This window comes from Eulemur rufifrons, chromosome 1 (assembly GCF_041146395.1).
Source record: "Eulemur rufifrons isolate Redbay chromosome 1, OSU_ERuf_1, whole genome shotgun sequence".
Taxonomy (NCBI): Eukaryota; Metazoa; Chordata; class Mammalia; order Primates; family Lemuridae; genus Eulemur; species Eulemur rufifrons.
The window spans coordinates 55253410-55270152 of record NC_090983.1 but is presented as its reverse complement, the minus strand read 5'-3'; the positions used below and the strand labels follow the sequence as shown (position 1 = coordinate 55270152).

Here is a 16743-nt window from a genome sequence, read left to right as displayed (position 1 = left end):
TTTCTATATATATTTTAGTTGGCCAGATAATTTCCTTCTATTTTTAGTAGAGACGGGGTCTCGCTCTTGCTCAGGCTGGTCTCGAACTCCTGACCTTGAGCGATCCACCCGCCTCGGCCTCCCAGAGTGCTAGGATTACAGGCGTGAGCCACCGCGCCCGGCCCATGTTTGGATTTTATATGACTAAAAAAAAAAAAATCAAACAGTATTAGAGATTTAAAGGACAAGGTAATGATAAAATTTTGGATTTGACTGTTTCTCTTATAATTACTTTCGTACGTCCAATTTTTTCACTCTTAATTAGCTGAAAAATTACCTCTTTTAAAGAGCATGCTTGCATAAAGAATGGGTTCCTGGCAGGATATGCATGGTAAATTAAACATTTAAAATTGCATGGCCTCAGTATATGCCATCAGGAATAGGATTTGTTATTACTAGATATTGACAAAGCTATGAAGCAAATGAATGCTGGTGCATCATTTTGAAGGGTATTTGCTAAACTTTCATTAGTGTTCCAGTCTGAAAATCCAGTGGCTTACTGCTTACCTCTAATAACACCTTAACCTCAAGTCGCTAAATTATAATTTTTAATGCTAGGCATCAGTGTTGTAGTGGTGACCTGAATATTAAGCAAGAGTACAAACTGCTGTGAATGCTCAGAGTATTGGCCTTATGGTCTTTTCTCAGGTGATATATGCCTTTCCCCCCAGATTTTCGGGAATGTTACAGATGCTACCTTGTCTCATGGAATACTGATTGTGATGTACAGCTCGGGACTGGTCAGACTGTACAGTTTCCAAACCATCACTGAACAGGTAGAGAAAACTGAAATTTGCTGTGTTATAATTAGCATGAGGTTTGGACTATGATTTTTTTTTTTTTAAATGAGCTCCTTTTAGAGTTAGGCATTTGTGTAGATTTCAACTCTATAAAACTATAGAAATGCAGAAAGACAAAGTAACCTTTAAAAGAGGGGAGGGGAAGATAAACAGAAAGGCCCTTGAATAAAGACATTTTCTCTGTAATATACATGTGAATTTTACTTTTTTTCTCTTTAGACAGCAAATAAATAGGTGCTAAAGCCACCATTTTTGTTTTGTTTTGTTTTTAGTTCATGCAACAGAAACTTGACTTAGGGTGTGCATGCAGATGGGGTGGGACTACTGGAACTGTAGGAGAGGCTCCTTTTGGCATTCCTTGTAATATTAAAATCACAGGTATGGCTACTCTATAGTATTTTTTCACCTTAAAAAGTAAGCACTCATATAAATAGTTATTAATTATAATCATCCAAATGTTTTGCTCATTTGTTAATAAGCTCAAATCATTTTACTCCTATACAGCATATTTCTTGCTATTGAATAAGTGTCAAGAAAAATCTATCAGTTATCACTGAACTGAAGGCCTAAGGAGACCTTTGGCAAGTCACTTTCCCCTTCTGATTCTTGATTTCCTTACCCTCAAAGTGATGAGTTGCAGCAAATGATACCATCTTAGCTCTCTTAAAACTTAATATTTTGCAATTCTGAGAAATTTGCCCATCTCTAAGAAAGGTATTTTCCAAGGAAAATACTATTACTGTGCCATTTGAACATAGACAGAGCTTAGACACAGAGAAAACTTCCCAGTAGACTTACTTATTGACAGAGCACAAAAAAGAGAATTATATACAATTCTATAAATATAGTAAAAATGTTCTATATTTAATTAGCTCATCAAGTTCAGTTTATTAAAAAAGAAATCAACAATGACTCAAAGTCAGCAGGGTATTAAAAGAAATAAACCGTGACTATTCAGAGCTCATCTCAGGAATCCAAGGATGGCTCAATGTTTGCAAATATAATAGATATAAAAATTACATGAGTAAATTAAAAGAAAAATATGTTTTATTATCCTAATATCGATTTATCTTTATTCTTAGTTCATAAGAGTCATTTCTTTCATGTTGAGGACATTTTCTTTAATTTCCAACCAATAAGAATTATATTTTTTGGTGAAACTCGGAGGTTTTTCTAATATATGCAGAATAAGACAAGAATTTTTTCTACCATTTTCATTTTATGTTATATTATCAACAGATCAAGAAACAGAAATGAAAGATGTAATTGTTGGAAAGAAAAAAAATGTTTTTAGCAGTAAATGACAAATTATAGAAACTACTGAGAGAGTTCAATACAATACTTGTCCTTGCAGTTCAAAATAAGTATTTTAAAAATTACTCAAGTTTTTAGATGCCTTTGACAAGCTGAATTAGGCAGTTTTATGAAAACTCAGCTCCAGGAATACCTCTCATATTAAATACAGATACACTAGCAGAAATCTGTTAAGAATTTTAAAACTACGTGCTCTAGTGGTAACTAGAATGGGTTATTTTGGAAAGAGTTTCCCAAAATGATAGCATGAAATATTGAAATGTAGAGAATAAGTGAGTAAAACAAAGAATAAAGGTGATAAAGCACGTAGAGCCTAAAGGATTGTGCTGTGGTTTTGGTCCTGTTTATAAAAAAATAAGACTAGGTTTTGGATCAGAATTTTAGTCTGCTACTAGTAAGAGTAAAACTCTACTACTAACTAGTGGTATGATAGTGGGCAAATTACTTAACCTCTCTGGGCCTCACATTTTTTAACTTTAAAATAATAATGTTTGAAAACACAATCTATAAAATCATTTGTCATTGTAAAACAACATAATTCAGTGATTTGTGGATGTTTGGCTAAGAAAAGTAGCATGTTGTATTGGAAGCATTGAGTGTTTATTTCAGACTGTAGAGACTGAAATTTCATTCATTTCTCCAAATTTGTTTTTCAATGTGAGTAAGGTCTATACAAAGTAATACCTATTTTAACTTTAAATAACTTTTTTCTTAGTACAAAAGCAGTTCCTTTTCATCACAGAAAAATTAGGGAATAAAGATAAACAAAAGAGAACATTTAAAACACTCGCAGTCCTCTTACATGAGTTAACTGTTACCACCTTGGTGAGTTTTTTTCCTAATTTTATACTGTGTATATTTCTATAAGTTTAAAGCCAAGACAGAGTCATTCAATAAGTGCTCTTTCATAACTAGCTTTTTAAAAAATCGACTCTATTGAGCTATAATTTACATGTAATTAACTGCACCCATTTTAACTGTAAAGTTTGTTTTGTCAAATGTACACACCCATGAAACACCACCACGATCAAGATTTAGAATCTTTTCATTATCCCAAAAAGTTCCCCTGTGCTGTTCCCAGTCAATTCCCCGTCATCCCAGCTCTAGGCATCAGTGATTTCCTTTCTTTTACTCTAGATTATATATTTTAGAGTTTTACATTAATAGAATCATATGGTATATACCTTTTCATCTGGCTTCTTCAGGATATTATTTTTGAGATTCATTTCATGTTGTCACATGTCTCTGTAGCCTAACCCAGTTTTTAATGTTAATATGAGTATTAATTTCCATCTAGACTGTTTAACAGATTGGTCTTGTGAAAACAATAAAGTTGGAGTCCTATATTACTCTTTACATCAAAGTGAATAAGAGGTGGATAAAAGATTTGAAAGTCTAGAAAAAAACATGGGAGAATCTTTTTATCTTAGAGTGGGGAAAGCCTTTTTAAGTATGACACAAAACCCAAAACCATAAAAGAATAGATTGATAAATTTGATTACATTAAAAATAAAATTCTGCATGGTGAAACACATAAACCAACTCAAATAACAAATGGGACATATTTACAAAACATACTATAAAGGGATAATTTCCTTGATATATAAAGGGTTCTATAGACCAATATGGAAAAGAATGACAACACAATTTAAAAATGATCAAAGGATATTGTTCAGAAGAAAAGGAAATATAAATGGCTTTTCTTTTGTTTTCTTTTCTTTTTCTTTTTGAGACAGGGCTTTACTCTGTCACCTGGCCTAGAATGCAGTGGCAACTTCAAACTGCTCAGCTCAAACAATCCTCCTGCGTCAGCCTCCTAAGTAGCTGGCACTACAGAAGTGCGCCACCACACCCAGCTAATTTTTTTATCTTTTTGTAGAGACAGGGGTCTCTTTATTTTGCTTAGGCTGGTCTTGAACTCCTGTCCTCAAGTAATCCTCCCTACTCGACCTCCCAAAGTGCTGGGGTTACACATGTGAGCCACCACCCCCAGCCATAAATGGCTTTTAGTTAGGGGAATGCAAAGCTCAATGTCACTGTTAATAGAAATTAAAATTAAAATTATGGTAAAATACATCTTTTCAGATTCTCAAATATCTAAAAGTTAGAACTTTTGTTATAACATGGTTGGTGAAAGTATAAAAGAGGCACTTTCATTTATCTGGGAGGCCCTTTATGGCCCCCAACAATTTGTCAATATGACATTTTGTCCATATGTATCAAAATTTTAAATGCATGAACTCCTTGAGCCCTGCAATACCACTACTAGGAATTTATCCCAGACATATTCATGTGTAGAAAATGATAAGTGTAGAATTAAAACATTGTTTCTAATAGCAAAAGATTGAAACAATGAGTACATTGGTAAGTGATACTAATATTATTTCATTTTATGGCTGTATCATAAATTTAATTTTTAAATTATTAAAAAGAAAGGAATTTTTTTTGCACTGGTTGAGAATAATTCCAAGATGTATTATTAAGTGAAAAAAATGGGTACAAAACTGTATGGGAAAAGCTTCATTTGTGTAAAATATTCATACTTAAATATTAAAGATTTATATACAATCATATGCTTTTGGATTTGCTTGGGATATCTGGAAGGACACACAAAAACTTGATAAATAGTAGTTACCTCTGAGGAGACACAGATGAAAGGAAAACTTAGTTTTCATTATGAGGTCTTCCAGGGAAGTATGCAGCCATGTAGCATGAAAAATAGAGAAATTATTAAAGACAATACAAAATACAAGAAACATTGTACACAGAATAATGATGCCTCAGTCCCCTTCAAAGTAGGCACCTTGAGACCTCACACAGTTCTCCCAGCGTTTCTTAACCTCACCCATACACGTTTATTCTCAGGTGTTCTGCTTGTTGCAGGCCTTCTAGAATGTGGCTCACTTTCAACAGATTCTCGACCATCTTTGAAGCAATTGTGCCACACTTTCATTTGCACTGCACGCGTTGTGTTGTCCCCAAAAGCCTTGTGAATTATCCAAATAGTTTCTGCGGAGGAATGTTCAAGCTTAACACAAAATTTGATGTGACTTTGTTGCTCTACTCGCTCAGTCATTTTGAATGTGACGGCCACATAGTATACATGGTCACTCAGTGGTGTCTAGCGCCCCACTGACTAGTACAGAGAAGGCGTCATCGTTTATGCACGCGCATCCCCGTCCATTCTCCTTGGCTGCCAGGTTACATCGAGGTCACACAAACCATTCTCGTTATATTGACAATGGCTGGATACATTCCAGACAGACCTTGTATGTCATCTGATACTTTTTAAATGTACTGTTTGTATTACCTATGCCAAAAAGTGTTTCTGTGTGTATGTGTGTGCATATTCTTGAGGTGTGAAGGAATTTATAAGCTGTTTTATGAATGAACTATAATTGACTTAACCAATTCCCTACTTTGGACATTTAGGTTATTTCTAATTTTCTGTAATTATAATTAGTACAAGAATCTTCCTGTAACCATTAGAGTCAATTATGTCATATGGGTTGCAGAATGGCAGTTTTAAAAATTCTGTCATTCCTTTTACCTTTAAGAGCCAGCATTTTAAAACATTAGGCCAGGCACGGTGGCTCACACCTGTAATCCTAGCACTGTGGGAGGCTGAGGTGGGAGGATTGCTTTAGCTCAGGAGTTTGAGACCAGCCTGAGCAAGAGCAAGATGCCATCTCTACTAAAAATAGAAAAATTAGTGGGGCGTCATGACATGCTTGTGGTCCCAGCTACTCTGGAGGCTGAGGCAGGAGGATCACTTCAGCCCAGGAGTTTGAGGTTGCTGTTAGCTAGGCTAATGCCATGACACTATAATTAGAGCAACAGAGTGAGACTCTGTCTCAAAAAAAAAAAAAAAAAAAAATTCACCAACTAGGGATGAACTCCTTCTAAAAAGTCCAGGTAAATGTTTATTTCTTCCCTTTAATTGCCAATATTCAGAGCAAGGAGTTGGTATAATAGTCACTTTCAATGATAGCACAGTATTTTATAGGTAAACCACAAATATAAACACAGTAGGCTTATGGATTTTTATTTGTCCAATGTATGGTAATAGTCATTATTCTTAGTGATGTTCAAATTGTCCAACAAGAACTCCATTTCAACATATCCCAGTTGTCTTGGAGAATTTCCTTGCTTTCTGAAATAATAATGTGTCCCAAGATTATCTTTTACTTTCTTTGTCCCAGATCCGACAAGGAGCTATTTTAGTAAGAAGCATCATTGGAGATTATCAGTTTCCTAGAGCAGTGGTCTCCAACCTTTTTGGCACCAGGGACTGGTTTCATGGAAGACAGTTTTTCCATGGATGGGAGCAGGGTATGGGGGGGATGGTTTTGGGATGATTCAAGCGCATTACATTTATTGTGCAGTCAAACCTCTCTGCTGATGATAATCTGTATTTGCAGCCACTCCCTAGCGCTAACATCCGTGCCTCAGCTCCACTTCAGGTCATCAGATGTTAGATTCTCATAAGGAACACGCAGCCTAGATCCTTCACATGCATAGTTTTCAGTAGGGTTTACGCTCCTATGACAATCTAATGCTGCTGCTGATCTGACAGGAGGCGGAGCTTATGTAGTGATGTGAGTGATGGGGAGCTGCTGTAAATACAGATGAAGCTTCCTTGCTTACCACTCCGCTCACCTCCTGCTGTGCAGCCCTGTTCCTAACAGCCCATAGACCGATACCAGTCCATGGCCCTGAGGTTGGGGACCACAGTCCTAGGGTTGTTGTACCACCACAAACTGGGTAGGTTTAAACAACAGAAGTTTATTCTCTTACAGTTCTGGAGGCTAGAAGTCCAAAATCAAGGTGCTAACAGAGCCAGCCACCCTCTGAAGGCTCTAGGAAAGAATCCTTCCTTGCCTCTTCTAGCTTCTGGTGGTTGCTAGCAATCCTTGATGTTCCTTGGCTTGTGGCAGCATAACTCCAATCTCTACCTCTCTTTATATGGCCTTTCTCCCTCTGTGTCTTCAAATCTCTTTCTCCTTATAAGAATAACAGTCACAAAATTTAGGTCCTCCCCTAATCCAGTGTGACTTCATCTTAACTTGATTATATGTGCAAAGACCCTATCTTCAAATAAAGTTACATTCACAGGTATGGGGGATTAGGACTTCCAACATATCTTTTGGGGAGATACAATGCAACCCATAACAGAGACCAAGATCTAGTTGTATTCATTGCAATTGGGGGCCTTTACTTTTAGGCCCTTTGAAGGAACAGAGCTGGGGAATCATATTTGAACAATAATTCATTAGTTCATTTTCGTATTTCTAAGTCTAACCATTCTTTTTTGATTTTATATTTGTATTTCTTTTAACTCACACTGAACTTCCTGCCTCCTAATAAAACTTTATCCTTAAGTATACATGTGATAGTTTTAAAATTATAGTAGCAGTGTTACTACTAAAAAACTGTGAAATATGGAGTCTGAAGATTAGTATTTCTCTGCAGTTCCTTTTCTCTTTAATATACAGCCCAGTAAGTGCATACCCAGAGTTATGTGTTCAAAGGTAATTTGAAATCATTTTTCTGTAGATTAAGTTACCAGTGTGATATAATTAGGCTCATTTGTTTCAATTTCTTTTTAATTTAGAGGTTTGCATTTTTTCCTTTTGATTTTATTCTTGAAGTTGTGGAATATGTATGTATTAAATAGTTGAAAGGTCAAAACTATGTAAAAAGATATACTCAGAAATTTTGCTTCCAAGTCTAGCCCTTATGTCTTGTTACTTCCCACTCTTCATCTCACATCTGCCCCTGTAAGTTTCTGGTTTATCTTTGTGTTGTGTTCTTTGTGCAAAAATAAGCAAATGTGTGTATGTATACTTTAAATATTGTCTTCTTTCTTATACCAAGTGTAGTATATTATATACTCTGTTCTGTACCTTGTAATTTTACTTAACACACATCTAAATTTTTTCAATAAACACTTATTTAGTAGGAAATAAGTAGCAAAATAGTAGGAAAAATACATAAGGTTAATTATCTCCTACATTTAAAAATTATAGAAAAATCATATCCTTTTACTGCTATAGCCCTTCTTTGATAAACAATACAACAATCATTTTTTATACTTTATGTTAAAACTCTCCTTTGAATTGTTATTGTTTGACCTATCACAGACTCAAAGTATTCTAACTAATCATAATCATTATTTTCTTTTTTTACAGTCTAGCCAGTAGAAGCCCCTTTTGCTGGCTCTCCTATTCTTTTAACACTACCCTCTGATACCTTTGTAAACATCCTTGCTTTCTAGCAACAACAGGATAGTCCCAATTCATCCTTAAATTTACTCTCCACAAAACATGGAATCACCTACTCTCTGAGACTTTGTAGGCCTTTTTCATTGAGAATAGTATTCGAGATCAAAATTAGGGCTCTTGGGAGTGTTGGCAGGACACTTCAAAGTTGTGGGCAGAGTCTTGCTGCTACTCTTGCATCATTTTTAACAACTACTGGGAAAAGTATTTCTATTTTAATACATCTGTATTGATTGTTTTTTCTATTTTGAATTCCTATTTTACATTCCCTATAACATACCTAATTAAATTTTAACCCCAAATTCAAACTCTAGTTATATCTTTTTCTTTCTGTAATTCTTTTCTTCATGTGTTGTCATATGGTAGCCACCATATTATCACATGATGTATTTGTATTTCTTTCATAATTTACCAACACATGCACTTTGCCCATTTTTCTTTTGGGGTGTTTATATTTTTCTTATTGCTTAAAAAGACCTTTGTATATTAAAGATATTAGCCTTTTCATAAAAGGTAAAAAAAAAAAAAGTAAGCACTTTAAATATATTTTATATATTTCTTTTTCTCGACTCAAGATTATCAGTTCATAAACCTCTTTTCATTACAGTTGACCCTTGAACAACACAGGTTTGAACTGCACGATCTACTCATATGTGGATTTTTTTTCAATAAATATATTGGAAAATTTTTTGGAGATTTGCCAGAATTTGAAAAAACTTACAGATGAATTGCATAGCCTAGAAGTGTCAAAAAAATTAATAAAAAGTTAGATATGTCATGAACGTATAAAATATGTATAGATACTAGTCTATTTATGTTATTGGTAAGGCTTACAGTCAACAGTAGGCTATTAGTAGTTCAGTTTTGGAGGAGTCAAAAGTTATATGTGAATTTTCAACTGCACAGGGGGTTGTTGACCCTAATCCCTACTCCTGTTGTTTAAGGGTCAGGTGTACTTTTAGAGTCACAGGTCACCTTTCACCATAAACAAATGTACTTGTTTTTCTTTTGTATATAGCTCTAATTAGTAACTTGTCCTTATGAAGAGGTATAATAAAACTGTGACTCTTACACAGATGGTCTTCCCTAAGACAAACCGTTTTACTAATAGTAGTGGCCTCAAAAACCAAAAATTTTTTTTGTTTGTTTGTTTTTTGTTTTTTTTTTTGTTTTTTTTTTTTTGAGACAGAGTCTCACTCTGTTGCCCAGGCTAGAGTGAGTGCCGTGGCGTCAGCCTAGCTCACAGCAACCTCAAACTCCTGGGCTCAAGCGATCCTCCTGTCTCAGCCTCCCGAGTAGCTGGGACTACAGGTATGCACCACCATGCCCGGCTAATTTTTTCTATATATATTTTTAGCTGTCCATATAATTTCTTTCTATTTTTAGAGGTGGGGTCTCGCTCTTGCTCAGGCTGGTCTCGAACTCCTGAGCTCAAACGATCCGCCCACCTCGGCCTCCCAGAGAGCTAGGATTACAGGCGTGAGCCACCGCGCCCGGCAAAAACCAAAAATTAAACTCTCAAGTTAGAGAGGTAAATAGGGAGTCATAGATTAGCTACCTACCCAGACAAACCATATTGTGTTTCCCAAGGGCTATCCAAAAGAAATTCTGGTCTTCAAAAGCTGCAACACCTTCCATTTATATGTCTAAGAATAGATCTGTTATGCTCTACTTAAACTTGTGATCACAGACTGGGCTTCGTTGCTCATGACTGTAAACCTAGCTCTCTGGGAGGCCAAGGCGGGAGAATCACTTGAGCTCAGGAGTTCAAGACCAGCCTGAGCAAGAGTTAGAACCCATGTCTACAAAAATAGAAAAATTAGCCAGGTATGGTGGTGCATGCTTGTAGTTCCAGCTACTCGGGGGGGCTGAGGCAAGAAGATTGAGCCCAGCAGTTGTAGTAAGCTATGATGACGTCAGGGTGACAGAGCGAGACTCTGTCTCAAAAAAAAAAAAAAAAAAAAAGAGCTTGGTATTAGAGTTGGAAATAGTATCTAACCCAGAGTCTTGTACATAGCAGATGCTCAGGAAATGATAGCTGCTTTTATTAAGTGTACTTTGTCATTTTTTGCCATCATAAGCACCTTTAGCCCACTTTTTATCTCTGCTTGCCTGCAAGCCACACACCTAATATTTGTTTCCTACTAGCATTTTCTTTTTTTACAAATAAGCCTCTTTCCTGATTATATTTTATTTTCTTGAACATAGTATTAATAATATTTTCATTATTGGAAATTCATAGATGATGCATGCAAAGAAAGGTTGAATTCAGTTAATGAATGGTCTAAGGCCACCAGAATAAAGAAGCTAATAAATTCTTTCTCCCATCTCTACAGACCCACCACCACTGCTCTTTGAGGTGTCATCCCTGGAGAATGCTTTTCAGATTGGAGGCCATCCTTGGCACTACATCATCACACCTAATAAGAAGAAACAAAAAGGAGTTTTCCATATTTGTGCCCTAAAAGACAACTCTTTGGTAAATCATGAGGGATCAGACTTTTTCGTATCAATTTGTATCAAAAATTCTTTATTCCCCACCTCTCTAATAGGTCCACATTCCTACAATACTTTTTTATTAATGTATTTTAATAATTTGTGAATAATTTAAAATATAGAAGAATCCAGAGAATATAGCAAACACTTCTGTACATTATTTTAAATAATTTTAAAACGTTAACATTTGGAAAATTCTTAGAGCACCAGGAATATTTTAGGGTTTTTTTCCTCCCACCAAAGGGTCCCATGCAAAATATTTCTCAAGCACCACAGTAGGAATCGCTGATGGAATATGTGCAGGCTGCCTCTGAAATTTCTGGTGGAATGTATTGTTTGTTCTGCTTCTACATGATTTGTTGCTATTTGCCTTCTAGAGCAGAACCAAGTAGAACTCTGGTGGTCACAGGGTAAGCATTGAAACACTTTGAATTTTAAAGGGTGTTCTTAAGTTATTTATGGCAGAGTAGGAAGAAACGGTACAAGGTAAAATAGAAAAACAGAAATTTCTATCGAATTCATTTTTCTTCATTTTCTTTTTGTAAGTAATTTAGGCATTGGTTTGTTATTTAATAAGCATTTATTGAGGGCCCACCACGTGTCAGACGTGGCTGAGGACACATTCCCTTCCCTCATGTTGCTTACATTCTCCAAGAAGGCAAACACTTAGAAAAACAAGATGCAGTACATTAAGTACAGTGATTGGAGTTGTGCAAAAAGTGAGTCCACAGAGGATGAGGATTCCATTTTTTTTTTTTTTTTTTTTTTTGGTATGGCTAATTAGTTTTGTTATGCAACCTCTTGATATATCAGACGGACTTGCTATTTTTGAGGCAGGCTCAGCTTATTCCACACCGGTCTCTTCCAGGTCCTTTCTCAGTCACTGTTGGTTCCAGTGGCTTTTAGAGTCACAGGTCACCTTTCCCCACGCTAAAGATTAGAACAGTCTTGGGTCTGTTATTTCCCTTGATGTCATGGCCACCAGGAGACAATGTATATAGTGTCCAGTTTTCTTTTGTAGGAGCACTGTTGCTTTCCATTTTCTTTCTTACTTGTCACGTTGTGGCAGCTTGTGTTTGGCCCAGCTCAGTGACATTCTGTTTATTTATTTATTCATGTTATTATTATTTTTTAAGAGACTGGGTCTCGGCCGGGCGTGGTGGCTCACGCCTGTAATCCTAGCACTCTGGGAGGCCGAGGTGGGCAGATCGTTTGAGCTCAGGAGTTCGAGACCAGCCTGAGCAAGAGCGAGACCCCATCTCTACTAAGAATAAAAAGAAATTATATGGACAGCTAAAAATGTATATAGAAAAAATTAGCCGGGCATGGTGGTGCATGCCTGTAGTCCCAGCTACTCGGGAGGCTGAGACAGGAGGATCGCTTAAGCTCAGGAGTTTGAGGTTGCTGTGAGCTAGGCTGACGCCACGGCACTCACTCTAGCCTGGGCAACAGAGTGAGACTCTGTCTCAAAACAAAAAAAACAAAAACAAAAACAAAAAAAAAAAGAGACTGGGTCTCACTCTGTCACCCAGGCTGAAGTGCAGTGGCCCGATCATGGCTTAGTATAGCCTGGAAATCCTGATCTTAAGCGATCCTCCCACCTCAGCCTCCCAAGTAGCTGGGACTATAGGCATGTGCCTTTCTTATCTGTAAATAATGCCCCACCAACATTCTCTTTTACAAAGGATTCTCTAGGATCTGTTTCCTTCTGTGACAAATCTTGATTTGATTGTTCACCTCTCAGCCAGTAGATATCCTTAAGCCACCAGGACTTGTCACATTTCTTTTTCACTTAGCTTTGCATGTAGTCAAATCCTGCACAGTTGATATTCTGGACATTTAGCACATACTCTTCTCATATGAGAACTGATAATTTATATTCTTTCATACACACGGGCACATGAGTCAACTCTCTATATCCATGAGTTCCACATCCATGGATGCAACCAATCTCAGACCAAAAATATTCAGAAACAAAAACAGATGGTTGCATCTGTACTGTAACATGTACAGACTTTTTTCTTGTCCTTATCGCCAAAATAGTACAATATAACAATTTACATAACATTTACATTGTATTAGGTATTATAAGCAATCTAGAGATGATTTAAAGTGTACGGGAAGATGTGCCTAGGTTGTATGCAAATATTACACCATTTTATATCAGAGACTGGAGCATCCATGGATTTTGGGTATCTGCGGGGTCCTGGAACCAATCTTTCACAGATACCAACGGATGAGTGTATACATAAATAATGGCCTTTAACATCTATATCAAGCATGTCTGTTACATACTCTTCTTCTATAATAACCAAGTATAACATTTAGTCTAGTATGTATTTCAACAAATTCATAAATAATTGCCAAATCCAGGGGAAGTTGTCAGTCCTTTTTCTGGACAGTTTTATTGCAGTGACATTGCTTTTATGATATATATACCTATAACTTCCTCACCTGTCAGTCAGAAGAATGGATAACCCAAAAACACAAAAGCAGCCAAACTTAAGATTTCAGAAAATGTTTCATGGTTTTCTTTTCTTTTTTTTTTTTTTTTTTAACAGAGTCTCACTCTATTGCCTGGGCTAGGATGCAGTGACATCTGTAACTGCTAACTCCTGGGCTTGAGTGCTCCTTCTACCTCAGCCGCCCAAGTAGCTGGGACTACAGGCATGCACCACAATGCCCTGCTAATTTTTTAATTTTTTGTAGGGATGGGAGTCTCGCTGTGTTGCCCAGTCTGGTCTTGAACTGGCCTCAAGTGATCTTTCCACCTCAGCCTCCCAAAGTGCTGGGATTACAGGCATGAGCTGCTGTACCCGGCCTCATGGCTTTCTTTATTAAACTGAGCTTTAAAATCTAGCATTTGAGCAAATAACAAAAACTATAGGAACTGGTCAATAAAACTGCCTAGTATTTAACATAAAGAGAGGTGATATATTGTGTGTGTTATATTTAGATATAATAAAGAGAATAGTCTCCTGAAGAAAGATATGTATACTGTGTGCATGTTTTATATTAAACAAAGGAGCAGCTGGAGCTAATACCATCATGGACACATTAATTTCAACAGTTACGACCAAGATGTTTAATTATGTTAATTTTCTTATATGTAAAATGTAATACCACCATTCCTATTGGACATAATTAGGATACATAAAAATTCTTGAAAAATTGAAACTCATTCACTAATTCAATACATAAAATATGTAAAATTCTAAAATTTTTTATATTGTGGTGTACAGAGTACTTACAATGTAGCACCATGGCTAGACACTGTACTTCTCAATTTGATTTTATCTGCTACTCGTGTTTATATTACATACATGCTATTTGGATTAACATTTCTGTGCTTTTGATTTTGTCATTTCTTCTTCCTGGCTGTTTTCGGCTTATCCTTTAAGGCTCAGTTCAAGCTATTTTTCCTCCCAAAATTCTGTTCACTTGAGTTGGGTACTTGATAATATCCTGTGCTTGGCTCAATCACTTTGTTTTTTACACTGCCATATATTTTTTGTTTATCTTTCTGCCTCCCCCGACACTATAAGATTTTTTTTTTTTTTTGAGACAGAGTCTCACTCTGTTGCCCGGGCTAGAGTGCTGTGGCGTCAGCCTAGCTCACAGCAACCTCAAATTCCTGGGCTCAAGCAATCCTTCTGCCTCAGCCTCCCGAGTAGCTGGGACTACAGGCATGCGCCACCCTGCCTGGCTAATTTTTTCTATATATATTTTTAGCTGTCCATATAATTTCTTTCTCTTTTTAGTACAGCTGGGGGGGGGGGGCGGTCCTCGCTCTTGCTCAGGCTGGTCTCGAACTCCTGAGCTCAAACGATCCACCCGCCTCAGCCTCCCAGAGTGCTAGGATTACAGGCGTGAGCCACCTCGCCCGGCACTATAAGATTCTTGATGGCAGAGATTATGTTTAATTCACATCAGGTGTGAATGCCTAGTGTGATACCTAGAACATAGTAGCCTGTCAATATATGCTAACAGAATTTAAAAGCCTTAATATTGCGAAACTTTTGTGAATATCAAATAGGAAAGATGGTATCATTTCATTTTACATTGGAGAAATGAAAGAAATTAAATGGCTTGGATAAAACCAGTGAAGTTAATATATCCAAGCTGGTGCTAGTTCCCAGTGCTCCTGTGTATAAGGTAAAACATTTGTGTACGTGTGTGATCACATATCAGAGTTTTATTCATTTTAATGTCTAAATATACTACAATGAAATCTCTCTTTTTGCCTTAAATGCTAAGTAGTGTTAAACCATTTCCTCAGACATTAGAGTTTAACATTTGACTTAACCAAGGAGATTATGTGACCCATGTCTGAGACTGTAGGTTTGGTTACATGTTTATTTTTCTGTTACCAGCTCTTCTAACAGACAGTTTGCTAGGGATGGGGTAGGGAGGAAGAAATTGTGGAGAGCTACATGTGCATAATTATGGCAGAGTTTTATAATGAAAAGTCCACGGACTTGGGATTCAGATCTACTGTTTAGTAGTTTCAAAACATTAGGCAAATGATTTATTCTTTGTGTGTTATTAATAGTTTCCTTATCTGTAAAATGCAGATAACTGTAAGGTTTTTTGGATTGGCCGGCGCCAGAGAAAGACGAGCAGAGTTGAAAGGGATAAGTAAAGAGGCTTTATTAGGGCGCTCCTGGGTGAGGGTAACAAGTCCCAAGAGAGGGACCTGGGCGAGATTTTCGGGTCCCAGGAGAGAGAGACCCAAAAAGTCACATCGCCCAGAAGTCTGAGTGAGTTTATATATGTTTTTAGGGATGGGGGTAGGGGTTTCTTTGGCAGGAAGATTTATGGTGTGGAGAACAAGGAATTGTCCCTTGCAGTTTTAGGGTGGGTATTGAGAAATAGGAGGGGCCGGTGGTATCTGTGGACTCCAGGAACCGAGACTCTTATCAGGGTAACCATCCAGGTGTGGTCATCCTTTAACTTAGCTGGGCCTTGCAGACATTGTCCTTGGCAGGTCGTGGGCTTCTTCTTTTTCCATTAGGGAGGGCAGGGGTGCCCGCCACCAGCCTTACAATAATGATACTTGCTTTGAGTATTATTAAGATTAAATGAATAGTGACTGTAAAGCATTTGTTGCAGTTCCTGACACAAAGTAGATACTTGAGATATGGTAACTGTTGTGTCATTATTATTTGTGAAGTACAATGTCTGGTACAGAGTAAATCCATGAAATTTCTGAATTTAAGTGTTCTAAATTTCTCAAATTTGAACATCTTCATTCAGCCCTCACATACATCCCAGTTCAACTGGTTAATATTTTCTTCCTTGTACGTTTGAGTTACTGATCTATCACTGTGTTAGATTTTAAAAATTACTTTGTTTTCCTTTAATCTTTGTCTTCAATTTTTTTTCAATTTCAGGCAAAAAATGGGATCCAAGAAATGGAGTGTTGTTCTCTAGAATCTGACTGGATCTATTTCCATCCTGATGCTTCTGGTAGAATAATACATGTTGGTCCAAATCAAGTCAAGTGAGTAATTTCATTAGCACTTTAAAGTTAAAGATAGCTTTTGGTAGCATTTATTGGCATCTTTATTTTTGCTGCCTAACTATTGAGCCAGTTATGGAAATAATAAGCTTGTTGTAGGGTGCTTCCTCAGAGACTGGCAACTAGAAAACCTTATTTATTAGTATTTTTCAGCTCCATCATTATTGTTTATAAATATTACATTTGAAGAAGCTTTTGGTGGGTGATATGTAAGTGAAAGGGAATTACAGATTGGCGCTTCCTTAACAAGTCTTAATTCTCTAGGATTAATAAGAAAGAAGATGATTTGTCT

The 16743-nt window shown here is 36.7% G+C and overlaps 1 protein-coding gene across 2 annotated transcripts in view; it reads left to right on the top strand.

Moving 5' to 3' along the window:
- The window catches only part of DCAF17 (DDB1 and CUL4 associated factor 17), a 39593-nt gene that overhangs the window by 16241 nt on the left and 6609 nt on the right, over positions 1-16743 (top strand). The window contains exons 7-10 of one of the 2 annotated variants that reach the window (XM_069471275.1): positions 711-815; positions 1112-1217; positions 10771-10913; positions 16324-16433. In XM_069471275.1, coding sequence (XP_069327376.1) covers positions 711-815; positions 1112-1217; positions 10771-10913; positions 16324-16433 — 464 coding nt within the window. The remainder of the gene's footprint in view (positions 1-710; positions 816-1111; positions 1218-10770; positions 10914-16323; positions 16434-16743) is intronic. The other variant, XM_069471286.1, reaches the window with a different exon arrangement.